Source organism: Thunnus albacares, chromosome 16 (genome assembly GCF_914725855.1).
Source record: "Thunnus albacares chromosome 16, fThuAlb1.1, whole genome shotgun sequence".
Lineage (NCBI taxonomy): Eukaryota > Metazoa > Chordata > Actinopteri > Scombriformes > Scombridae > Thunnus > Thunnus albacares.
Window position 1 is genome coordinate 17,952,065 of NC_058121.1, and position 26,693 is coordinate 17,978,757.

At 40.9% G+C, this 26,693-nt stretch overlaps 4 protein-coding genes across 4 annotated transcripts; 2 read left to right on the forward strand and 2 right to left on the reverse strand.

Moving 5' to 3' along the window:
• Positions 1-248: 248 nt before the first annotated feature.
• hsp90aa1.1 (heat shock protein 90, alpha (cytosolic), class A member 1, tandem duplicate 1) lies at positions 249-5,273 on the reverse strand. The gene is made up of 11 exons (XM_044329488.1): positions 5,084-5,273; positions 3,619-3,768; positions 3,157-3,523; positions 2,908-3,041; positions 2,488-2,793; positions 2,230-2,395; positions 1,915-2,105; positions 1,640-1,787; positions 1,253-1,521; positions 784-1,117; positions 249-666 (listed from the first exon to the last, which is right to left on the reverse strand). The coding sequence occupies exons 2-11, from the start codon at positions 3,766-3,768 to the stop codon at positions 557-559; spliced, it is 2,175 nt and encodes a 724-aa protein (XP_044185423.1). The 5' UTR covers positions 5,084-5,273; the 3' UTR covers positions 249-556.
• Positions 5,274-7,622: 2,349 nt separating this feature from the next.
• Positions 7,623-15,390, forward strand: wdr20b (WD repeat domain 20b). Its single transcript, XM_044329490.1, has 4 exons — positions 7,623-8,201; positions 11,573-11,755; positions 11,851-13,257; positions 13,538-15,390. The coding sequence occupies exons 1-4, from the start codon at positions 7,953-7,955 to the stop codon at positions 13,592-13,594; spliced, it is 1,896 nt and encodes a 631-aa protein (XP_044185425.1). The 5' UTR covers positions 7,623-7,952; the 3' UTR covers positions 13,595-15,390.
• A 4,576-nt stretch (positions 15,391-19,966) lies between these two features.
• On the reverse strand, positions 19,967-23,377 carry mgat2 (alpha-1,6-mannosyl-glycoprotein 2-beta-N-acetylglucosaminyltransferase). The gene is made up of 2 exons (XM_044377403.1): positions 23,167-23,377; positions 19,967-21,776 (listed from the first exon to the last, which is right to left on the reverse strand). Exon 2 carries the CDS (start codon positions 21,516-21,518, stop codon positions 20,106-20,108), a length of 1,413 nt encoding a protein of 470 aa, XP_044233338.1. The 5' UTR covers positions 21,519-21,776; positions 23,167-23,377; the 3' UTR covers positions 19,967-20,105.
• A 1,635-nt stretch (positions 23,378-25,012) lies between these two features.
• On the forward strand, positions 25,013-26,184 carry rps29 (ribosomal protein S29). The gene is made up of 3 exons (XM_044377404.1): positions 25,013-25,133; positions 25,608-25,707; positions 26,072-26,184. Exons 1-3 carry the CDS (start codon positions 25,072-25,074, stop codon positions 26,078-26,080), a joined length of 171 nt encoding a protein of 56 aa, XP_044233339.1. The 5' UTR covers positions 25,013-25,071; the 3' UTR covers positions 26,081-26,184.
• The last annotated feature ends 509 nt before the right edge of the window (positions 26,185-26,693 follow it).

The window sequence follows — 26,693 nt, forward strand, 5'->3', positions numbered from 1 at the left end:
AATATTTGGATTGGAGGGGGCGGGGCTTAACTGTGTCGAGTGAGGAAGGCGTGAGAGTAGACTGAACCATGCAGTGTTCACTGAAAATTCCAGAACACCAACGAGGGAGTTTATAAATGCGTGTCAATATACCTTTATCGTCCTTCCGGTAAAATATAACCTTTCAAACTATTTTAGTTTGTAGGAACCGAACAAAGTGTTTAAAATCAGAAGTATGCAAGGATTACAAAAATTCAAGAGATTGCAGGTGTTATTTGTAAATACATTTTATTACAAATTTGAATGCTTTTCATAAAAAATGTTACAAAAAGGCACATATGTCAAATTTCCAGTGACTTTATATTACTTGTATTGGTTTCCAGTAGTTTTACGTAAGCAGCTGATATAATGTACGCTAAACCACATTGTGGGCTACATTCATCATTCAGTTATCATAATAACAGTTAACATTACTGTTTAAGAAATTAGAGTTGTGTTAGAATTAAATTTCTGTTTGAAGAAGCAATAACTTACAAAAATAAAAATTAAGAAAGCAAGAAAGAGTCTACTAAGTATTTTAGTCGACTTCCTCCATTCTTGATGTGTCATCATCTCCTTCCAAAACTGGCATATCTTCATCAGCAGGCTGAATGAGGTCCTCGACTGCGGAGTCATCATCATCAATGCCTGTGAATGTGAAATGCATTCATTAGTGACCAAGTTTATTATTAATGTAAATAATAAGCAGACTACTTCCTGTAATGTTTGTAATGCCAGCAGTCAGAGAGAAAAAAAAAAACTTACCAAGACCCAGCTTGATCATTCTGTAGATGCGGTTGGCGTGTGTCTGTGGGTCCTCCAGTGTGAATCCTGAAGACAGCAGAGCAGTCTCGAACAGGAGGATGACCAGGTCTTTCACGGCCTTATCGTTCTTGTCAGCCTCTGCTTTCTGCCTCAGGGTCTCGATGATGGGGTGGACAGGATTGATCTCAAGGTGCTTCTTAGCTGTCATGTAGCCCATGGTGGAGTTATCTCTCAGGGCCTGAGACTTCATGATCCTCTCCATGTTGGCTGTCCAGCCATAAGTACTAGTGACGATGCAGCACGGGGATGAGACGAGGCGGTTGGAGACACTGACCTGTAAAAAATGAATATTTGTGTTATTGTCATGATCAAAATGCAATAAATCCAAGCTTATTAATAGCTTATTCATATTGGACAAATAATAATAATATTGGACAAATAATATTATAATATTAAGAAGTAATATTACCTTTTCAATCTTCTTGTCAAGGATGTCCTTCATGATCTTGCAAAGGTTCTCAAATGTATTTTTGAGCTCCTCCTGCTTCTTCTTCTCCTCCTCATCCTCAGGCAGCTCCAGGCCTTCCTTGGTGACTGAAACCAGGTTCTTGCCATCATATTCCTTCAGCTGCTGGACGCAGTACTCATCGATGGGCTCAATCATGTAAATAACCTCTAGGCCGGCTTTGCGAAGGCGCTCCACAAAGGCAGAGTTAGCCACCTGGTCTTTGGTCTCACCTGTTAAAGTTATTTTAAGTTCATTACATCAATTACATTATCTACTAAATCACTTTTGAGAAAACTTTTAGCAAAAGCATGGAAGCAAAAAGAAAGGAAATTGAATTGAATAACCAACCTGTGATGTAGTAGATGTGTTTCTGGTTGTCCTTCATGCGTGAAACATACTCTTTCAGGGAAACCATCTCGTCTCCAGAGGCTGATGTGTAGTATCGGAGCAGCTCAGACAGTTTCTTCCTGTTCTGTGAGTCCTCATGGATGCCAAGCTGAAACATAAAATGATGCGTTACAAATATTGAAATTAAATCCAAATCTGAAATTCAAATCTGAAATTCAAATCTTCCATCTGAGGGGTCAGGGTTAAATAAAAGGAACTCGGGTGCATAAACCTACCTTGATGTTCTTTGAGAACTGCTCGTAGTACTTCTTGTAGTTGTCCTTGTCCTCAGACAGCTCAGTGAAAAGCTCCATGCACTTCTTAACCAGGTTCTTGCGGATGACCTTCAGGATCTTGCTCTGCTGCAGCATCTCTCTGGAGATGTTCAGGGGCAGATCCTCAGAGTCCACCACACCCTTAATGAAGTCTGAAAGGAGACAATGAAGTCAGACTTGTCAGCCATACAAAGGAAGCAAAAAGGTAAAAACCCAATAATCTTACTAATAAAGAGAGCTCATATTATCCTATTATGTATGCAGTGGGATACTCACTGAGGTACTCTGGAATCAGCTCCTCGCAGTTGTCCATGATGAAGACCCTGCGCACGTACAGCTTGATGTTGTTTCTCTTTTTCTTGTTCTCAAAGAGGTCGAATGCAGCCCTCCTGGGCACAAAGAGCAAGGCACGGAACTCGAGCTGACCCTCCACTGAGAAATGCTACAGAGACAAGAGACAGGTAGGAAATTATTAGCTTTAAAATATGACTGTCTGCAAAGAGAGTTGAGTAGTCATCAGTAGATTTAGCTTACCTTGACAGCCAAGTGGTCCTCCCAGTCGTTGGTGAGACTCTTGTAGAACTCTCCATACTCCTCATTGGTGATGTCATCAGGGTTACGGGTCCAGATGGGCTTGGTCTTGTTCAGCTCCTGAGCATCAATGTACTTTTCCTTGACCTTCTTCTTCCTCTTGTTCTTGCTATCCTTTGTGTCCTCATCCTCATCAGAGCCCACATCCTCAATCTTAGGTTTGTCCTTGTTCTCAGCAGCCTCCTTGTCAACTTCCTCCTCCTTCTCTCCCTCATCAAGGTCCACTTCTTTCTCTCTAGTCTTCTCCACCTTACATATAAAATATGAACAGTGAATTTTTGTGTTAAAGCATGTCAATATCATTGGTTTTTATTAGGTTTCAAGTTGGCAAACTCTTTCTAATGGGCTTTTATAAGAACTTACATAAAGTGTAATAGGGTAGCCAATGAATTGTGAGTGTTTCTTCACAACTTCCTTGACACGCTTCTCCTCGCAGTATTCTGTCTGATCTTCTTTGAGATGTAGGATCACTTTTGTGCCTCTGCCAATGGACTCTCCTAAAAGTAGCAATAAAATCAATCATGAGAGCAGTGCCAGTTAATTAATCAAACAGTATTAAATCATGCCAGTTACTGATTTCAGTGCTATGGTAATGAGGAGAATAAAACTTACCGGTGTCAGGTTTGACTGTGAATGAGCCTCCAGCTGCAGACTCCCACACATACTGCTCGTCATCGTTGTGCTTGGTGATGACCGTCACCTTCTCAGCCACCAGGTAGGCAGAGTAGAAACCAACACCAAACTGACCGATCATGGAGATGTCAGCTCCAGCCTGCAGAGCCTCCATGAAAGCCTTGGTGCCAGACTTGGCAATTGTTCCCAGGTTGTTGATCAGGTCAGCCTTGGTCATGCCAATACCTGTGTCAATCAGGGTCAGTGTGCGAGCATGCAGGTCGGGCCTGATTTCAATCTTCATCTCCTTGCAGGACTCAAGTCTGCTGGGGTCTGTCAAGCTCTCATATCTGATTTTGTCCAAGGCCTGTCAGAAAGGGATACAGGTGTTAAACAGGTGCTATTTGTCTGCTTTCATTACAAGGCGGGAACATATGATGAGGAAGTGCTTAGTTTACTTACATCTGAGGAGTTGGAGATGAGCTCCCTAAGGAAGATCTCTTTGTTTGAGTAGAAGGTGTTGATAATGAGGGACATCAGCTGAGCAATCTCAGCCTGGAAGGCAAAGGTCTCCATGTCCTCCTCCATGGCGTGTCCAGCGTTCTCAGGCATCTAAAGGGAGGCACATATTATGTTATGTTTTATGTTTTGAAAAAGTGGACACCTGCATAACTGTATACAGACAGGTGAGTCGGAGATAAAGCAATGACATTAATTGGCTGGTTGTTTTGTGTGTGTATGTGTATATATATATGCAGGCTTATTTTCTTTTTCTGTGAGAAACACCTGATGTAAATTTATAAGTGTTGACAGTATGTGGGAGCTGATTCTTGTTTTGAACGAATGTTTTATGTTTTATCATAAAATGTTAATCACAGATATAGGTATAGATTTTGTTTGGCGCAAAAACATTTCACTATACTTAATTGTATATGTATGTGACATAAAGTCTCTCGAATCTCTGAATCTGAATTAATAATAATAATAATGTGTCTCATACTCAATAAAGTTTAAATTTATGTGCCACGTTTTTTGGATTTGATTTCCTGCTTTCCTGTTATATTTAAAGGCTCTTTCTCCCCCTTGATAAAGATAGCCATATGGCTTAAGGGGGAGGGGGAGGTTGCAATTGGTGATGGTAGACCAGCACATGTTCCTTCCGTCAATCAAAGACTTGTCAGTTGGGAAATGGGTGGAGTTCTGATCCTTTTCCCAACCCCCCCAGCTTCAACATGTGTCATTTAACACCTTTATGTTAAAGGAAGGAACAGTGGAACAAAATCAAAGATGGAAGAAAAATCAGATTTGGCATTTAACCATAGCGCATTAATTACTTGCTGATTATTTTGATGAATGTGTATGTATTTAGAAGAAAACTGGTCTGACATTAGTCCTCAGTAAAACACATTCGTGACTCAAATAGGCCCTATAAAGATTTGAATCCATATTACTCCTTTGCATTCAAACACAGCCTCTACCTTGATGTTTTCTTTTTTCTTAAAAAAAAAAAAAAAAATTCTATGCCAAGGTGTAAATCTCATATGTCTGCTCTTTGTGCCAACTGGTTTTCCCTCTCATCCGCCATTGCTCTCACACAGGGTCACCCTCCATGCCATGTGCTCCTTGCATGTTAGTCTCACAAAGATACTGAGATATTGAGAGAATATTCTGTCATACCACTAATAACTGATATCAAACATCTGAAATAAGTGTACTTTAATTTATATTTGAGCAGTATATCATTCTTTTTTCTTTTTTTTTACTGTAATCTATTTAGTAGTGAGTATTTGTGCCTGTCTTCCTGTGCTCTTACCATGTAAGAACCCAATTTACTGTTAATTTTTCTATTGCAATAATTATTGTTTCTTTTAAAGTGCACTGCTGAGAAAGTGCTGTATTAGAGGTATTTGAGGTGTTCCAATCTTACCTTGAATATAAACTTGGTCTTCTGTCACTTCTTGAAGATAGTCGTCCAATGTATCACCTTGTCTTCTCTTCTTGAAAAGCTCCAAATCTGCGCTTGCTGCTGCTGCTGCTGCTGCTGCTGTGAGCAGTATGTCTGTCTTGGTGGTGTGTTCAAGTGAGTGTCTTTTCACTCTATGCAGACCCCTTGAACGGCAAATGTCTTTTTATACTTAAGGGGTGGTTTCTAGAAGCTCCCATTCAGAAGCTTCCAGAAGATATGTTCACTAGAGTAAGAGGAGGGGGGGTTGCTAAGAAAACCCAGGAAGGGGGGTGGCGAATGAAACACCAGAGCCCTAAATTTTATGTGCCCTTATAGGGCTGCGGAGTCACAAGGAGTGCCTGTCACTCAGGATGAGAGCTTTCCTGATAGCTTGTCTGGCTATTAGGCCCCATACTCCCCTTCAAGCGTCACAGCTGTGCATTGCATGTGCTATCAGCTGCTGTCGAGGTGCCCAATTGGACACACACAGACCATTGGGCTTCCTATAGACAGCAGGCCCATGTCTTTTTTTGGTCGGCAAGATTGGGGTGATACTACACGTTTCACATATTTGAAGAAGTTGGAGAGACCAGTACAACTCACATGCAGAATATCTCAGGGAAGCTCTTTTTAGTGCTACACAAGAATTTGCCGCTGAATTTCTCTTTTATCTTTGAACATAATTAATGATAATAAAAGTTATTATAGCAAGTTGACAAATGATCCTTAGCATGAAATCCAATTTTCAAGAGCTTTCAGTCACATCTTGTGGCCGTCATCAGCGGATAGCAAACAGAATCAGCTGTCTGAAGATGTTTCAGAGTTATTGGCCCACAATTGCAAAAGCTTGGACTCTAATAAAATGTACAGGTGTTTTTGGTGGGACAATCAGCAGGCCTGATGGGCTTATGAGCAGACAGCGTGAGGGAAAGTATGGGCTTCAAAGTTGAGCAATGTGGGCCCTACTCTGGGACTTTGACATGTACTGTATAGTAGGACAGAGTTTAAAATTTGATTCTAAAATGTACCGAGAACCAGTATAATCAAGAACTTTCTGTGTCATGCAATGCAAGATGATTTTTTGGAATTTATTTCTGAGTTGAAGGAGGAAGAAAAGCTTGGAAATGCTTTTACACAGGGAATAATAATTACATATTGTTAGGTTTAGCAAGTTTGCAAAACATACAGTATGTTGATGAGAGCTTTGAGAACCATGACAAAAAGGAAAAGGTTCAGCCTCACGAGCACACTCAGCATTGATTGACCCCCTTGCTCTCCATAAAATTTGTAATATAGCATAAAGAACTCAGAGAGAGAGGTTTTTTCAGTATATGACTACACTGTACATCTTTTGTAAGATAAAAGACTAGAATTCTCTGGTCCATACTAGGTGCCTTCAGCTGACCACAGGATGGCAGTGTATTACACTTGCCACAGATCTGTTATGTAATCTAAATGTTTCCAGTTGATAGCAGACATTACTAGAAGCTGACTGTCCATGTAACTAGAGCTAGAACTGTTGCAATCACTGTAAGATGATATTTTCTGAAGCGGAGAGCCCCTTTAAATATTTTGCAAGAATAGACGGTGAGTCCATGCTTGTGTTAACTGAGCAGTGTGAGGACATGTGCTTTTCAAGAGCTGGATGGTGGAAGTCTACGTCCTGGGGTAGATCTTACTTTAATTATTTGATCACAGCAAGTTAAATCTCAGTCTAGGTCCTGTCTATTATACCTTTTTGATCATCTGTGTCCCATTGGGTTTGAATTATCATTATTATTATTATTATCATTATTATTAGTGATTATTAGTAATTATTTCTTTATTGAATTTTACATAACACATGATTATATCCACAGGTGGATGCATAACAAGTCACTTAAGTATATCATATCGGACCGTACATCTTGCTGTAACCACAACTGCAGACCATTTCTCTTACCCCCTCCCCATCCTATCCACCCCTGATAACCCTCCCACCATCCCCACTGATGGGCTGAAATAATACTACAAAGAGGATTTTATAACATAACATAGACTGATGTTTTTCTGTATTTTTGTCAATGCAAAGGATAATATGGTTATTATTGTAGTGCTTTCTCTGGGTAAAGAGAACAGTTTCAGTATATAAACATATCCAAAAATAATTGCTGCTTGGCATATGATATTTCTAAACTTGTTATTCTCTACGTAATTAATATGTCATAGTGACTTATTTATTTAGTTGTTGTTTATTATTTATTGTTGTTTATTGTTTACTTTGTTTGTGCTGGTAATATTCCAGTATTATAGACATATTCCAGTAGTATAGACATTGAAGTTATCACACTATTACAGCTTTTTTTTTTTTAGTAAGTAGACAGTAAGTAGTCAGATGTAAATATTATTAAACAATATTAAACATCTGTTTATCGTATTTGAAGCCGGTTTCCACACTTGTGTACTATGTTTATATTCCTAGTTGTGTCTCACATGACTTTACATTTCCCTGTACGCGTGACTGCTGGACCTTAATAGAAAGTTACACATGGTGTCTAGATGGTAACCCTAGATTTGCGAAACTCTCGCGAGCCGCTTCAAAACACTCTTGTCTCGCTGTTTTATGATGTGATGACGTTACGGTTACGGTCTGGTTAGGTTTAGGTACAAACACCGCTTGCTTAGGGTTAGGAAAAGATCATGGTTTGGGTTAAAGTGATCATTTGAAACGTGATGTGGGTTAAATTTACGACTTCATTACAAATCTCGCGAGAGTCTCGCAAATCTATGGTTACCAACTAGGCACCACTGCTACACATGCGCAGTGAGTAACATCCGGGGGTTCGGACAAGGATGAACGCCAATTTCCAAGATGGCGGCGGAGGGAGGAGGGAAGGAGATGAACGAAATTAAAACTCAATTCACCACTCGGGAAGGCGTCTACAAACTCCTCACTCACTCCGAATACAGCCGGCCGAACAGGGTGCCTTTCAACTCGCAGGGCTCCAACCCCGTCAAGGTCTCCTTCGTCAATGTAAACGACCAGTCCGGCAACGGCGACAGGATCTGCTTCAATGTGGGCCGGGAGCTCTACTTTTATATCTACAAAGGCGTGAGGAAGGTAAACAAATACAGGTTGCAGCCGCGAAGCCCGCACTGTCCAGGAGTTTGATTAGGCATCTTTAAACGTGTTGCACCCTGGCTGTCAACTCTCCTGTCGTCTGTCATTGAAGTGCGCAGATTGTCAAGACAAGGCCATGTAGCAGACCGAGCTAAGTTAGGAGCTAATTAGCATTCTCAGCTAACATCGCCACAGTTGTTGTTTTTTTTTTTTTTACCTCGCTGAGAGGTGAAGTGCACTTAAAAGTCCGCAAGTCTCTCAGTTTGCTTGAGTTGTCAGTCAAGTGACAAAAGATTATCCAGTGAATTGTGTAACTCTAGAAATGGCTTGTCATGTCATGTGTCATGATGTGTTTGTTTATCTTCTTTACGCCGTAAAGACGTGAGTGAAAAGTTGTCAGCAGCACTCACCAGCAGTGTCTATATGAAATAAGTGTTCACGTAATGAGACTGTAAGTGAGGAGTGTTTGAATACTCGTGATGTAATGATGTGTGCACTCCACTGTCAGGGGTTTTGGATGTGATGCAATGTGATAGCACTGTTTAGATGCTCACTGTGATGATGATGATGATGATGATGATGATGTCATTGCAGCAAGCCACGTTTGGTCTTGTTGTAGCAGGGATGGTGACTGGCAGTGGTGATCATGCTGATGATGATGTGGTTGTTCCTGAGGCAGCTACAGAATAATATGCAATCTAATAATGGCCGAGAACTAGATCCAGGTCTACTCAGTGGTCTCTTAACAATCTCACAAAATAGTAGAAACCATGAGAGGAAGTGGCAGTCTCTCTTTATGTAGATTTAAACCAGCCAAAGACATTGTAAACACAGCATTTGATTTTTAAATATGCACTAGTATATTAGTCAGTGTCGCCCAATGTTAGCTTATAGAAGAGATAATAATGGTGTTTGTCCAAAAAATTTTTTAATGCTGATAATTCCAGATTGTGACTTAAGAATTTAAGTATTTTTTAAGAAATGTCATATAATACCAGTTCAGGGTATCAACAGAATACAATGATGCTACTTGTAACACATCTGTAAAATATCGAATATTGGTATTATCTCCAAAAAAAAGGCTGTCCCCATTAGAAAGTGTTTTTCATCTTGAGTGAAGCAGAGCCATAATAATTTGTTGAAAGACATAGCCAAACCACATTTCTGCCAGGGATGGCTGGACCGAAGAAGAGCTGAAATGATCAACTGACTTATTAGGAGGTTAAAAGTGAAAGTCTTGTGTGTGTGCACTCTTTGGTCAGAATAGTGTCACCCTCATATGTAGATTTTACGTACAGTTATCTGCAAAATGTCATACTTATGTACAACCCTAACCACATCACGGCAGTACCAGTACAGCAAAAAGGTGTTGTTTACCTCGGTGATGTGTCGGAGATTTGCCCTAATTGTAATAAGTGCCTGTTGCCTGCAGCCCCTGATCTAACTAGCTCACTCTGACTGCATCCTCTTTTTAACTCTCCTCCCTTGCAATATTTCCACTTGGTCAGCTGAGAAAGCATGTGAGGAAAGATGACCACATCTTAAAGTAGACTTGAAGTCAGACTATGAGTGATCATGGTTGCTAACATCTAAGGCTTCATTACAGCTCCAGTAACACGGCAGATGAGGGCGGATCAGAAAACAGTGAAGCTGTTATCTGTTAGATGAAAGTAAGAACAGCATTAAAGGAGTTGAAAAAGGCGTGCTGCTTGATTGTTGATGGTGATTAGAGTACAGGTTGGCCACAACAGTAGGAGGCTCAGGCTTGCCTACTAATCTCAGTATGTGAGGGAACACTGCATAACTATTGAGTCTGCTCGTCTCTTCGTAGATATATTTTAATTGGCTCCAATTCTGACTTTGGAGTTGCCCTGCTGAGTGGACCTTTAAAATGTTACTGTCATACTCACAGCCAGTAGTCTAGACTTTGCCTCTGTTTGAAGTAATTACTTATGTGTGGATTTTCATCGAGCTTGGCTGGAAATATGCCACCCATCTCTAACCAAAGTGCACAGAGGAGATCTAGACCAAGCAGGTCTTCGGTTGTTTATACCCATCACTCTTTAGATTGCTGTCTCTTGCTTGTGGCTGTGCTATGGAATGATTTTACTCAAGATTGTCTAAAATATTTTGGTAGTCAATAAGGCAATTTTAGCAACACTGTGGTACTTGAAATGACAAAGTCTGCCAAAGATCTTAATTTCATTAAGAGCCGCCTGGCTCACTGACAGCTCTATATTTGCATTCAATAAGCTTTCTCTCTGCCTCCTTTCATGCACCCAAATCGACCACAAGAGATTCAGAACAATAAAGCATAAAACTGTCACAAATAACAAATAAGCACTGGCCCAATGCCAGATGCATTCCTGCCTAGTTTAGCAGCTTTGTTCATCAGGGTCTGTATTGTCATTTTCATTTTAGACCCACTATAAGTTTAGCTAATATTGTTGTACATTTCTCTTCCTTTTTATTTAAAGTAATGAGACACATTTTTCAGTGATGAATAGGTTATGTTTGGGCTGTTAACTTGCACAAATAATGAATGGCAGTTATGACTGACTGCATTCATTCTGTTAGAATTTACAAACTTGTGTCACATGCTAATGGAAAATATACTTTTGATAGATTTAACAGCACAGTTTAATGTCATGAAAACTTCAGTGTCATGCTTGGTTGGTTTAAATCAACTAATGTGCCTTTAACCACCTGTTGGAGGACAAAGTTTACAGTTAACCTACATTAATCTGGCAGTGCTGGGCTTCCTCCCCCTTTTTGGATAATGACTTCCCATGTGTCAGAGTGAATTATTGTCATGCATCAGGAACACTGGATAGCAGCCATTTGTGCTTTTGATATATTTGCTCCTAACAAGCATTGAGAGATTTTAGCTTAGTGTTTTTCTGTAGGCTAAACATTTGTTTGACACCATTTCTGGTATTCCTGATCCTGGATAAGTTTTCCCAGGCCTGGTATGATGTGATGTTCTTTACTGTGACTCAAAGATAGATGTGTTACTGTGTCAGTTTTCCTGTATGAGGAATCCTTGGAGAAAAGTTCAGTCAGTACAATTCCTTCAACTACAAAAAACCCTTTTCCTCTTTGATTAGCTGAAGAGATGAGTGGGAGTGAGGTGTTTTTTGACTGCAGGTGATTTTAAAAATACTGACACTTAATTTTTGTCTGATACCTAAAATCACTGACTAAAATTAATAGCAGTTGTGCTGATTCAACAAACAATGAAGGAACACATTCCAGTTTTAGGAGTTGTTGGCTTGTTTTCAGTGTTCAGGGGCCTTGTTGGGGGGGAAATAATTTGGCCCACAATCTGTCACTGCATTTTACTAATCTGTGTGTATTTCCTATCATTTTAGGCTGCTGATCTTAGTAAGCCCATAGACAAGAGGATATACAAAGGAACGCAGCCCACATGTCATGACTTCAACCCCATCACGGCTACAGCAGAGAGCGTCTCCTTGCTTGTGGGCTTCTCAGCGGGCCAGGTGCAGCTCATAGACCCAATAAAGAAGGAAACCAGCAAGCTCTTCAATGAAGAGGTGGGTTTCAGTCAGCGTCTGATGTATTGTTAATTAAACAAACTAAAATATGCTGAAGACAACTTTTCTCTCTGTTTCTCTCTCTCCCCCCTCAGAGACTTATAGACAAGTCACGAGTAACATGTGTACGATGGGTTCCTGGTTCGGAGAGCCTGTTTTTGGTGGCTCACTCCAGCGGCAGTATGTATTTGTACAACGTGGAAAACACCTGTGGCACCACAGCACCTCATTACCAGCTCCTTAAGCAGGGTGAAAACTATGCTGTGCATACCTGCAAGAGCAAGTCAGCCCGCAACCCCTTACTGCGGTGGACAGTTGGTGAAGGGGCGCTCAATGAGTTTGCCTTCTCCCCGGATGGCAAGTTTCTGGCTTGCGCAAGTCAGGACGGCTTCCTGCGGGTGTTTGGCTTTGATGCTGCAGAGCTCCATGGAACAATGAAGAGCTACTTTGGTGGCTTACTATGCGTGTGTTGGAGCCCAGATGGACGGTATATTGTGGCAGGAGGGGAGGACGACCTTGTGACAGTGTGGTCGTTTTCGGACTGCAGAGTAATCGCACGGGGACATGGTCACAAGTCGTGGGTGAGTGTGGTGGCATTTGACCACTGCACCACCAGTGTGGAAGACGGTGACCCCCCTGCTGAGTTCAGTGGTAGTGATGAGGACTTCCATGAGCAGATTCACTTTGGGGCGGGCAGAGACAGAGCTAACAGCGCTCATTCTCGGCTTTCTAAGAGAAACTCTACAGACAGCAGGCCTGTTAGTGTGACCTACCGATTTGGCTCAGTGGGCCAGGATACCCAGCTGTGTCTGTGGGACCTTACTGAGGACATACTCTTCCCTCATCTCCCTTTGTCCCGCACTAGGACTCACACTAATGTTATGAGTGCCACAAGCCCTCCAGCCACTGGACAAACTACTACTACTACTACTACTGTAACCACCACCACCACCACTAATCCCAGTGGCACCAACGGTAAGGACAGCGTGAGCAATAGTAGCACCAGTGGCAACCCAGCTAACTCCCTCCCGAACACCCTGCCTCGGTCCAACAGCTTGCCACACTCCTCCAACCCAGCAGGGGGCAGCACCCCCAACAGTCACACAGGCGGCAGCAACAGCAGCAGCACCAAGGGAAACAGCATCATCGACAGTGCTTTCATCGCCACCGGCGTCAGCAAGTTTGCAACGCTGTCGTTACACGACTCGCGCAAGGAGCGCCACGAGAAGGACCACAAGCGAAACCACAGCATGGGTCACATCAGCAGCAAAAGCAGTGACAAGCTCAACCAGCTTAGCTCATCACGGACGGCAAAAGCTGACGCAGCAAAGACTCTGGGCACTACGCTGTGCCCGCGCATGGAGGAAGTGCCGCTGCTCGAGCCGCTGGTGTGCAAGAAGATCGCTCATGAGAGACTCACTGTGTTAATCTTCCTTGAGGACTGTCTGGTAACAGCCTGTCAGGAGGGTTTCGTTTGCACATGGGCTAGGCCCGGGAAAGTGGTGAGTGACAGGCCCCTCGAGGATACTGTCATGTGACACCTCTAAACTCACATTGTTTCCAGTACAGGCATTTCTTTCTGCATTCAGAAGCCTTTATCTCCACTGTGTGCAGCCAAAGGTTTTGGTTATTTCAAGATTTATACTAAACCCTCAGCATTTTCACGGTTATTAGCACATTTCCTCCGACAGTAAACCTCATGGCCTCATTATTCTGCCTGTTTGATTACACTGAAGATACACTGTTGTTTGTTATCAATGTGTGTTATCTGTCTCTCCACAGGGATTGCTATCATCTCAAAACAACCCAGCCAACTCTCCCAGTGGAACAGTAGTATAGCCCCAGTGCAGGTGCTGCTAATGACAGCTCCATGCAACAGAGACGGGGATGACCAAGGCCAAGGCCCTGCAGCGCTTCTTCACACACTGTCACACACCACATGACCTCCAGCGTCACCTTCATTCTCACTACTACTACCAACCAGATGCTCTCTTTGTGTTACTGCTCGTGTTTAGATAACCGATGTTGGCCAAGCCAGGGTTTAGAAACTCGACCCCTTTTGTCTCGGGGTGGAGGGGGGGGGGAGTGAAAAGGGTGCTATTGGAAGTAAGAGGGCAAGCTTTATATCGTCCAGGAGGTTTATGGGAAGGGTTGACTGGCTTATTGTTCCATCTACGGTCATATCAAGTCACGTCTAGTCTGAAAATAATAAACTCTGTTACCCAATCCTTTGTGCCTGTAGATCTTCAAAGACTAGACACAGCCTCTACCTAACCTTCTGTGCGGGTTTAATTCGGATGTTTTTCCTATGTCTTTCTTATTTAACGTATTCACCAACAAAGGGAATAAGATGAGGGATTATTTTGACGCAACAGCATATCCCCCCAATGCCAAGTATCTTTCATTTTTTTTACCTCCTGGGCGATCCCCTCATGCAGCCACAGTCTCCAACACCTGTTCAAGAGAGACTGCTTTTTTTTTTTACTTCCTTTACAAAGATTTTAATCACACTTTAAGTGTATTTGCACAGATTTAGTTTTTCTTCCATTCTTGTTCTCCTGTTTTGTTTTGGGTTTTTTTTTTTTTCCTCCCCATTTTGAGTTCATGACGGTGGAACACAAGCAAAACATTTTGAAGACAGCTTCGGAAGCACTTGGGGAAACAGCTTTTTGTTGCCCTCCGTCTCAACGCTGGATGCTGCAATCATAGTTTTTTATATGGAAAAAAAAATTGTTTGCACTTAATAGTTTGTTAGAGGAGAATGGCTTTACATTTTTGGAGTGTGTAAGGACTCCTTGACAAGGTTGAACTATAAATAGAATTAAAAAAAAACCTTTGTATCTATTGAACATTTATTTTAATATTGTTTCAGATTAAATGGGCTCTGTATTATATGTAAATATTGTACTTCAATGATTTATGGGTGAAATGATCATTACATTAGTTCAAAGATCCTCATTTCAGAAAATAGAGATATTTCTAATACAGAAAATCTATACCTAATATTAAAATGAATCTTGAATATGCAGGTGAAGATGTTTTTCTGTTGTACATAAAGAGAATTCAGGTGTATTTTTATTAATGAAATGTTTGGTATAGGAGATGTCTATGAAATCCTCTTTATCTAACAGGTAGTGCTGAATGCTAGCTAGCCTGCCGCTGCAGATTCCTTTACATACATAGGCAGGTAGGCGCAAGACGCAGCGGTCTAATTCAGCCATCACTCCGAGCTCAGGTAAACTACAGGAAGACTAACGCTGGCATAGTCCCTCCCCCACCCCACCCTACCCCTCCCTTCCCCTCCCCTCCCCTCACCCGTTAGCACTAGTCCCATCCATCAACATGTATGTGAATTCACTTTAACTAACAAACAAGACTGACAACCATGTTCTGCGGATGGGGCTGAAATCTCTGACTCCTGTTATTATGAGTAATAATTACTGAACTGATGCTGAACTTGTGAACAAAACATCTGACACTGTGTTGATTAGCAACTGATAATTTCAGCACTTTATGGTGGTGCAAGTGCTTGAAGTGAGGGTGTTTCTGAATCACCCACATATAGGAAGACTGAGGATTTTAACAGTGGGAGCCTTTTCCTCCATGTGACGCCTATTAAAACAGCTTTGACAGACTATAATGTTCCATCTGTGTCACTTATTAAGTGTATAAACTCATCACATGAATCCTTGTCTTCATGTAACCTAATGTGAGTGTGATTATTAGTCTAGGGTTGGAATATATGTTCGTGCTTCACGAGAGGCCTGAGTCAGCACCCAACATGAATTTATTAGGTATCCTGCTGACAGAGCAGACAACCAAACACTGACTCATCACTCCACAGGCAGTTGTACATAAGTGTGGCACTCGTGTATGCTGGTGCAACATTTTACCTGTAATTTGGTTACATGGAACAAAAATGCTTCTTTCATATCCTGATAGATCTTTTTGACAAAACTGGTATTATCTCAAGAGATGAACACTGATCTTTGAGGTCATGACCTGGCATGATCACCTCCATTACAAGTTATGGGAATAGAAATATAGGACTACAGTCCAGTCTAAAATATATTCCACAGCATGCACACACAAAGGAGTAACAATTTGACTGTCAATATGGTAAAAACAGGCTTTTATAGGTAGGAAATACAGGCTGTGTGCATATATATCATTTATTGGTCCTGGCAAGTGTAAACCCAGGCAAATAAGACACTGATGAACATACTCAATAATTTTTTTTGTCAATAGGAATTAGCAAAGTTATTAAAGGGGTTAGACCTCTACTCTGGCTGAAGTTGGATGGAGCTATGATGGGAAATACATGAGGTCACTACAATCCATATAGTACTAAAAAGGTAAAGGTGTAATTTTCCCCGCCATGAACAGGTAGGTGTAAGGAAACAGGACGGCACATTTAATTCAAGCCCAAACAGTCCTGAGAAGAAGTCAAATCAGGCACAATAACTGAAAACACTTTAAAAAAAAATATGTGGGTTGGGTGTTTTAATACAACAGTAAAGGGGTTAGGTGTCAACAAGGAGAGTGAGAGAGCCATCAGCAGGCTTTTTGCATGAAATGCATGTTGACATGTCACAGTGGGAAAAGCAAAGGTGTAAATAATGAAATCATTGATGGCTGAATTCCATTTAGCTGCTTCAGTTTCAGGGTCCTGGTATTGTACACGCTGACTCACTGTCACACTGTCAAGGCTTAATAGGACTGTTGAATAGAACAGAGTTAATATTGTTAATATTATTCGTAACACCTGTGCTTTTCAAGTCTGCCGTGAAAAAGACTTATCTAGCAAAATCTGTTCATAGCCAACATCACGGTCTTGTGAGGAGATCTGAACATTCAATATGTGCCACTGCAGGGCCATTAAGAGCTATTAAACATCACTTCTTTCAATCTCGATAGAGTTTATTTTTATATCCTTAATGGAAAACTGTACTGTGGTACTCTAAATGTATGCTGGCCTTACATGCTCTGTCACTGATCTAGGCAACTAACAAGTAATGGAACTTATTTTCATTATTAAAGGAGAAAAAACATTATAAATTTATGAGGCCCTTTTAAATTTATATGAAATCTTGGTCTGGATTAACTCCAAGTCCCACATGTGCCATTCACTACATGTAGTCTAATTATCAATAGGTTGGGGTTACAGTCACACAGTAGGGGGCAGTGTTGCTCAGACAAATGAAAAACTTTACCATCTTCATAACCATTAAGAGGACTAATACATGATAAAACCAATCACCTGATCAAATGGAGGGAACATTGTGTATGTATTGTGCATATGTATATCCTGTCGTCTGTCTCTCTCTTTTTACAAATTCTACATACTACATTCTAATACTTCATATATATTTTATATTCCAAGTGGGGAATAAAACCGCAGTTCCATAATTTATGAGTCACTTTTAGAAGAAACACGAGCACTCAAAGCCATTAAACCAGCAGCTTGTGGTATTAGTGTGAGGGAAAGGGGTTGGACGTGTGATCGGCAGGCTGCAGAGGCCTGATCGTCCTGTCAGGGGGTGACTCACCAACTGACGGGCTATGACTGACTGACTGTCTGATCAGCTCTGGACTGCACACATCAATGCTGTATTAATCCTGAGCAGGTATCAGTCAGGATTGGTGATTAGCAGATGTCTTATATTTAAAAAACATGTCACACTGACTATAATATATATGTTCTTAAGTTGTTTTCATTAGTTTATTACATTCAAGTCCAACCTACTCTCATGTTTCCAGTCACTTGAATAGCTATCAAAACACTGTAGCATACTGTAAGAGCTTTGGGAAAAAGCTGCATTCATCTTGTGTCCCTCGGGGAAAATAGGTCCCACTTGATAGGAATTCAATAGATTGAGAGAGAATCCCGTTGCTCCTGTAAGGCCCCCGCTTTAATCATCATCTGATGCAATTCCCTTCTTGTCTGAATGCCTCCATATATTGACCCAGAGCTCTGTTTACCTAGCAATGTGTGCAACGGCTATAAATGATTAATACAGTGTCTCAGAGCTGCAAGCCTGACAGTTTAAGATAATGGACAGAGAAAATGAATGCGTAGGATTAAGTTTGCAAAAAGACTTGTAAATGACACTGGAATCCAAGCCTCTTGTGTAAATTGGCTTGGATTCCAGTGATTAAGTGATTTTTTTTTTTTTATCCAGCGACTAGTGAATAATTTAGATGTGCGTATGACCAACTGTGTTTCTGGAAATTAGGAAACATAGGAGTAGGGTATTGTTTGTGCACATGTTTAGATACGGAATACCAAAACCTGCTGCTGAACCTTCAGGAGCTGATTATGACACGCATACACTCTTAAAAGTACTGTATTATTGTCTGAGAATTTCAAATCTACTAATTTTATACCCATATAGTCACTGTCAAGTCAAGCTTCAGGATTTAAACCATGTGAAAAATATATGCATGCTCCAATTATGTTATTCCGCAGCAGAGGTAAAGAGGTGAAGATGAAGAAAAAAAAAATCAACACTTTCTACTCTAACAATAATTCATTGGGAGGAATGATAAGGCCTGTGGCTACCTCAAGGCGCATCACAATTCCAATTATAACATTTAAATTATGACAGTAGCTTATCTGTTCATCCTGCTCATGACTTCGGTTGTTACATAGAAGTAGTTCTTACATTCACTTTACTTATTAAGATAAAGTGTCTTATTTGTGATTTAATTTTGTGTTTCATCAGTCTATTTGTCTGCTATGTGCTCTGATTGTCTTATTTCAGCGTTAAAATTAAAAGTGTGGGTTTCATTTCTATTTCTTGCCCTCAAATATGAAACTGAACCGAGAGCTTTCAGAGGAAACAGTACAGTGCACTTTCAAAGGCCTCGGCATCAGTTAACCATTAGTCACCAAGAATCAGGAGCACAGTGCCACTTCCTCCTATTCTCAATTCTATTCTAAGCCGTCTCTCCCTTGAGGTACAGGCCTAATTATTGGGCCTCCACCATGGGAGCAGCTGCACAATTTGCCAGTCACATGAACTCTGCACAGCAGCCCAGAGTCAAATGTCTTCACACTGCATTAGGTATTAAAGTTCACACATAGGAAGTAAAATAAGCCAGAGAATGTGACTTTTTGTTTGTTTGTTTGCTTTTTTTTAGAGCAGATGATGTTTGTCACAAGGGAAGCTTTGTCCGACCTCATCAGTGTTGTTGTCCTAGTGAACAACCGTGCTAAGGATATATGCCTTACGTTAACCATTTGATATATAATTCATGCAATGTTTAGGGATTTTATGTTGAAAGCCGGGACACTGAAAGGCCTCCAGCAGAGTCTGTATTTAATATGAACTGTACAGAGAGTCCAGTCAGCGATAAGTTTGCAGCAGTTATTCCAGATTTTGAACAGTGTGCAGAACCGATTGTTAAACATTGCCGGAGGGGGGGGGGGGGGGGGGGGGGGGATCAATGCAGCCTCAGAGAAGCCACCGAGCTGGGTCCTCAGCGGAAACCATCGATACTGAGCTGTGGTCTAAGCACTTAAAATGTAAATGCATCTTCAATAGCAACAACAGCAATGAGAAAGTTGTATCAGTGTCTTGGGATTTCTCCGGGTGCATTGTGTGCATTTATCTGTGAAATCAAAATCTCTGCGCAAAGATACGGTGGCCTGAATCACCATATTCTACACAGTGTGTTGAGCTGGACAGTAATGCACTGCAGCAAAATAAAACGAGCACCCTGCACTGGCCATAGGTTTACCGATGCCGTGTACCTTAAGTGACATCGTTTCTGCAGTCACAGGATTAATGAGACATCTCAGTGTGTTCTAGAAACCTGTTGAAGATGAACTAAGTGAGAGATTATTTAAATGGAACAAGGTGTCTCGAAGGATCTCCTTTGATCTCAGCAAATTTGTGTGATATAAATATCTTCAAATTAATTATGCATGCACAGTGGGAATGCTAAGTCCACATATTCACCAGATTTGACTGCCCCAAAGATAACTTGCCAGCTCTTCCCAATTTACCACTATTTAGAGATGTTCTATATTTTTGGCAACTTAAAGACACCAGATAAATTTTAATCTGAGCCTTGTGAGAGAAGACACAACAATATATTATTTAGTATATTCTTGTTAATTACAACTTACAAAACAAAATATAGACTTGCCAGGAATCACTTAAATAATTCAATGTAAAGACATATTTGTGTTAAAGAAGCCAAAAATCCAACATTCGTCTTTATTTGGAACAGTCCAATAAAACAGGCAATATGAAGAATAGTCCATAAAGACTTACTTTTAAAAGGCTTTTTTCTTTATAGAGGATGCAAAAGAGACAATAATATATAATAGTAGCAATTAAGGTCACTGTAATCGAACATAACTCTTGCAGAGTTCATGGTCCCTGATATCTCCCCAGCCTCCATTTTTCACGTGTGGGGCCACACCTCCGGCCCCGTTGGCTGGCAGTCTCTTAGCTATCAGGAGGTTCTTTGGGAACAGCTGGTTCCCACTGCTCTGCAGGATGTTTTCTATTTTAGTTTTCTGGCTTATCGGCATGCAAGAAGCCTTCTTGTGGTGCATGCCACAGTCCCCGGCGTGGAAAATCCGTGGTGCCTCACTCACCATGACCTTCCAGTAAGAGGGCAGGCAGGACACGGTCAGGTGCTGTAAGGACCAGTCCCAGTTGTAGTCGTCGTAAGTGCAGAACGTGTCGGTGCATTGGATGAGCTTCTGGTACGTTTCTCGACTCAGAGCCATCCCCATGTTGTGCTCAGTGGACTTCCAGGCTTTTACCTCCACCTTGTTTGCTTTGCTGGAGTAGCCGATGTGGCTGTAGCTCCCAAGCGAGAGGATGTCGCAGTCAGTGCACTGCTCCCTTTTGAGAGCCGACATCAGCTTTAAGAGATGGATAAAGTCCGGAGACATAAAGTGGTCCTCCTCGATCAGCAGGACCAGACCCTTATGGTCCTTCAGAACCCGAACTCTGTCCCATACAAAGTGCAACTTCCACCACCAGTGGTGCTTGGTCTGGGAGAACTTGGCCTCACGGTAGTGGCCGAATGAGTCAGGGTATTCTGCGTTGATGCATCCCAGCTTTAAGGCGTCTTTTTTGGGAATGTCTCTGGGGCAGTCTCTGGGGTCGTTTCCGGGGAACTCCTGGGGGTACAGCTGGATGCTGAAAGGGAAGAAAATCTGAAGGACCTGACAGAAGTCAACAGAGGCCACCACTTTATTTATCTCAGGAGACCAGTAGTCATGGCTGAATATCAGCAGTATGCTTTCCACACCTCTAGCCTTCCGCAAACTGTCCACTAACAGCTTAAGGTAGTCCGGTCGGTTGTGGACCTGAACTACAACAACCAGATCATCCTTCTGTCGCGCTGTCTTAAACTTCTCCTCATTTCTTATCGTCTGGTCGAAGTTAAGCTGGAAGACAATACCACGGTAGACTAAAGTAGTGTTGTCTACATCTGGTTTGGGTATTTTCTCTTTATCCTTTAGTTTTTCGGGGTGTGTTTCATTTGCTTGTATGATAACTGGGGGTGGAGCAGGTGCCCGGCTAACAGCAGGTGTGGCTTGCACCTGGATATTGTTATTGATGCTACTACTGCTGCTGCTAATGCTGCTGCTGCTTCTCCGCGCCGTCTCCACTTCCTTGGGGAACGCTCCACTGTCGTTTTTCTTCTGCCTTCCACTGCTCCAGAAAGCTAATCCACAGATGACAACCACCAGAGTCAGTATCACCACCTTCCTCTTGTAGATTCGGAATCTCATGATAGGGGGTCAGCCTCTTGCGAAGGGAGAGAAGTTGATTGTAGAGAAAATGAAAGAGCAGGTTTTTGAGATTGTGATGGTGTGCTTTGCGCAGCGAGCAAGCTTGATTAAAAAGAAGCTGCAATGAGGCTAATTGTTGGCACAATGAACTGTTGTTGTAAACATGGATCCCGCTGGAATGTCATTGGTGGCAGATGAATAGTCCGTAAGGCATGACGGTCGCTGGGAGGCAGCAGGGTAGCAGTGTGCATGAACTGCCTGAATGAAAAATAAATCAATACATAAAGTTAGGTGCATCATGGCAGGAGAGAAGTAACTATCACAATTTCAAGGATATTTTCCGATATTAACACGCGGTATATCACAATGTGGAAAATATACACTAAATCAAATCAAACTGATGTTCAAGCCAATGAGCCGTGTTCATGAGACAAAACTCTTCAAACATATTAAACAAAAATTTAAAACACAAGTGTGAAATTTCATTCTTGACCTCAGGAACAGTAACTTAACTTAAGGTCCACTTATTAGCTTTTGACAGAGGCCCATGCATTATGTAGGTCACATGATGATCAACTGAACTAACTGCATGACAACTGAGCACCCTCTATTCACTGATGAACACTGTGAGATGAAGATGAATTAATTAACCGCAGCCTGCTCATAATCATTCATTTGGACAGCAGAAATTTGCCATATTTAGATCATCATGATATGATTCTGCTTAAACTGTATAAATAATAGATCATCCATCCCCAATGGAAGTGCATGTACAAAAATAACAACAATTTCATTTCACATATCAGGAATAGACACAAATATGGTTTTATACATGCCTCACTCTGGACTGCTGCTTAAGTTATATTGTCATTGTTGATTATTGATCTATGCTTTATATTCTTCTGTATAAATCTTAACTGTAATGATCGGCCCTGTCTGGTCATAGCTGCTGGTTATATCTGTTTATTATCAAATTAGTGACCATTCAGTCAAAGAGTCTCCAGGTAAAATCAATAGAAAACTCAACAAAGTACTTTGAGGTGAAAGTATTTGAGTTGTAGTCGTTCATAATCGATTAGATGACACAGCTGTGCAACCCATAGTTTCATATCTAATACGTTTTCATTGTGCATGTCCCTATATGGCTTTTTTCTTGTTGAATCGTTTCCACACCAAATCAGGTGCCAGATCAAGTGAGACGTTTGCTCTGCAGCTCAAAGTACTTAAAAACCCTGCATTTTTTTACTAAATCAAGGCGCAGCTTTTTCTGCTAATGTGTCTCTTATGTTTCACTGCTCGTGTAAAAAACACACAGTTTCCCTCGAAGCTTAACCATTGTTAGTTTTTTCTGTCCTGAACTGGCCGCTGTCAGCCACACGGAGCCAGCGACAGCTTGAACAGATTTTAACATGAGATAATTTTACTGTTATTTCGCCGAGTGATAACAATTAAAAAATGCTCCCGTAGCGACTGGAAACAACAGTTGGCGTCGCGGCTTCGCTTGTTTTTTCTTATGACAGCGAGCATCCGTAACATGCTAACAGTAAGTTAGCAACGGCTCGGCTAGCAACTTACAAGCAGACCAAAAAAAACCTCGTCAACAACAGCGTCCATTGCGAAGCAGAGCAACCATATTAGCAGCAGTTACCTAAAACCGGAGCAGCCGTGCAGTCTTCTCGGCGAGAGATATCAGTACGGTGGCGTCCCGTTCTCCTCCATACCTTCCAGCGGGCTGCATGGAGACAACTATCAGTTTAAAAAAAAAAAACCCAAATACGGAACCGCTGCCTGCCGCTGTCCCACAATGCACCGGTCCAGCGGGGGGCACCCGAGACACCTTAAATATCCCTGCTGATGTTGTGAGCCCTCCTCTGGCTCATGATAGGCAGAGATGGGTTTACTATAGCTTTAAGTAGAAGTTCATAATAAGGCTTTACATTTAAATAGAAAATCTAGTGTGTGTGTGTGTGTGTGTGTGTGTGTGTGTGTGTGTGTGTGTGTGTGATTTCATTATAGGCAGAGGATAAAGTTTATAATCTAAAACATACCACTGCACGACCACTGCAAATTATGCACATTTTTATATAGGTTTAAAATACAAAATGTGTAATAATTTCTTTTATTACTGTATATTTGCGTACAGGCTACTGTACATACCCACCTACTATATGTACATAAAGGAATTTAATATTTATTTCAGCACTCCTTGCACTCTTCGCTTCTTTGCACTATTTGCATCCTGTTTACAGTGCACAGAAATGGTTTAACATGTATAGACATTACTTGTGTATATTTCTAAAGATTGTAATCTTTAGATTGTAACAAATGTAAAAATTTAGACTGTTTAAGAAAATATTATCTCTTTTTTGGTAAAAACAAAACTTGATAGAAATCATTTTTGGTCATTTTCAGATTGTTGTTCCTCCCCTTAAAATGCATTTCCTTCATTCAAATAACATTTGGTGGTAACATAAATACATTTAGGGTGGAAAAGACTAATGTGGGACAATTTCTGCAAATGGCACTTCATTGATATATTTCGATATGAAGCCAGTACATTATATCCACACCCAATAGCATTCTGAAATCCCCAAGGAGTTTTCTAATCATATCAGGAAAGAGAATGCAAATATTACACTCTGAGAAAAAATGGCAAATATAAAAGTGTTCCTTGTGCCAAATTGTACCAGCTTATATGCATTTCCTAATGTGGGACAGTTCAGGCTGAAATCTGGGACACTCGCTTGGAGGCTGAAAAGCCTAGGCTGAATTGTATCTCTTAATTCATACAATAAAAACATTCAAGGCCAAAGTGCATTTGGTCATTTCAGTAATTACAATGTTTTTGTTGTTACAGATAGTATAGTAATGTATTATATTATGTATTAATATCAGTAATAATATAATTTGCAAAGTGCCAAAAAATAAGTTAAAATTAAGCATTACAAAACTAAGACCCCTGAATAACCATTGGCATTGCATATTTAATGTGCTTAAATGCATATTTCATCAATTTAACACCATATATGATTGTTCCAAATTACTAAAACCATGCTGTCCCACATTTCAAAACACATTTTCTAAAGTGGGACAAAGAAAAATTGACTAAGATAAAAAAATACGAAACATGTTTTCACCATATTAAAGCTTATTTTGAAGCATGAATATAGCATAAACACAATGTGATAACAATTGGTGACACTGAAGAAGATTGCCCTGCTCCAAACTATAGCATCACATGGATGGAGTCATGTGATTTACATGACAGCAGTCTTAATCATTAGCATTTGGTAGGAAAAGAGATAGATGCATTCGAGCTTATGTGTCCCACATTACACTAATTCACCATATGTCAACATAAATGCCTTTACTCATCAGTGACAGGACTCTTCCTGTATGACGCCGCCTGGAGGCTGTGCCTCTACATGCTGCAGTGTTTTCACCAGAGGGCGCCAAATGCAGACAGCACAGCCGGAAGACAGCGTCTGAGGGCTTCATTTGCGCACGCGCGCCCACCTTTCTTCCTTTCCGACGCTCGAGCGAAAGAGACAAGATGGGCCACCAGCAGCTCTATTGGAGTCACCCCAGAAAATTCGGACAGGGATCCCGATCCTGGTCAGTTCTGCTCTTGATGCAACATTTATCAATATATGTGCTAAAGCGGGTCCGTTTGGAGGGTTTTGCGGCTTCTCGTACTCGATAATTTATCACCAAACGTGCACCGCATGGAAACTGATCCCGAGCTAATATGGCGGCGGAGGATGCGCCTTGCTAACTGTTAGCGCTAGCTTAAATTTAGCTGCACATTGTTTTTAAAACCAAACTACTCACGCTGAATGTCCAAGAAGCTGATTACATGTTCATAGCGATTTCTGGAGTTGGTTAGAGTTCACTTTGTTGGGCTGAAACAGCAACTATAATGTTTTTGCTGCTACAGAAGTTGTCGGTTCATCTTAAGCTAACCGTGATGCACAGATGAATGACGTTCTAAAAACCGGCTTAGCCTGTGTGCCTGTGTACTTTTCACTTATGTTTTATTTTTCCACGTTCAGACTAGACTAACTACTTGTTTTCCTCTTCTCTGTCCAGCCGGGTATGCTCGAACAGACATGGTCTGATCCGTAAATACGGGCTCAACATGTGCCGCCAGTGCTTCAGGCAGTACGCTAAAGACATCGGTTTTGTCAAGGCAAGTACTACTTCTCATTTTCGTCTCATTTCCGTGGTGGTGAATTCAAATTTCTGCTGTCTATAGGTGTTGAAAGTCAACAGTGTCTTTGTTACTGAACTACAGGTGAAGTGCCTGAACACAACTTCAGTATTTTTGCTAATTGAGTCGATCCAAGTGTTAATTTTCTTTAACAGCAACTGTCATTTTTTTAAGTTAATTTAAGAATTAATTTAGTAAATGTTACATCTCGAAGAAAATGTCTGGAATTCAGCATCCATGCTCTGTTAAAGCCATCATAGCGAATGGTTGTGGATTTGAACAATGATGTTGACAACAAATATATTCACGTAACTAATACCTTGAATATTTCCTTTTCATACAGCTGGACTAGAGGTCTTGTGCCGACATATCCTCATATTGGGTCAACGTGACATCTGGAAGGCCAACCAAGATGGGATAATTTCAGCACTGCTAATAAATGTTTTTTTTTTCCAAGCTAAATGTATGGTGTGTTTATTTCATGCACTGTTTTTGACACATTATACAGGATAGATTTAGTTAGTAATATACAGGGAAGATCAGAAATGGAAACTATGAAGTGTAAAACAATGTAAACATGAAGTAAAGTTGTCTTTTAAACTATACAAAACACTAAATTTGTATATATATTTAATAATATATAATATATAATATATTTATAATGTACATGGTCAAATGATAATACTTGTACTGCTGCATGGTTGACAATAATTTCGCAATGTCTCATATGTGGAATGACGTGGAAATTTATCAGGTGTAGGGCATTTGCAGTTTTAAATATGGACTACCACTATTATCATTTGGTGGTGTCACTTAATTGGATCATTTTGAAGATATACACTGTGGCTCCTGCCTTCTTTGAAATCATTCTGAATAATACAAATCCCTTAAATCCAACACAAGTCCTGCATTAAATATACATCTGGCTGTTAAAATGTAGCTGAAAGCTGAAATTAGATCAGGCT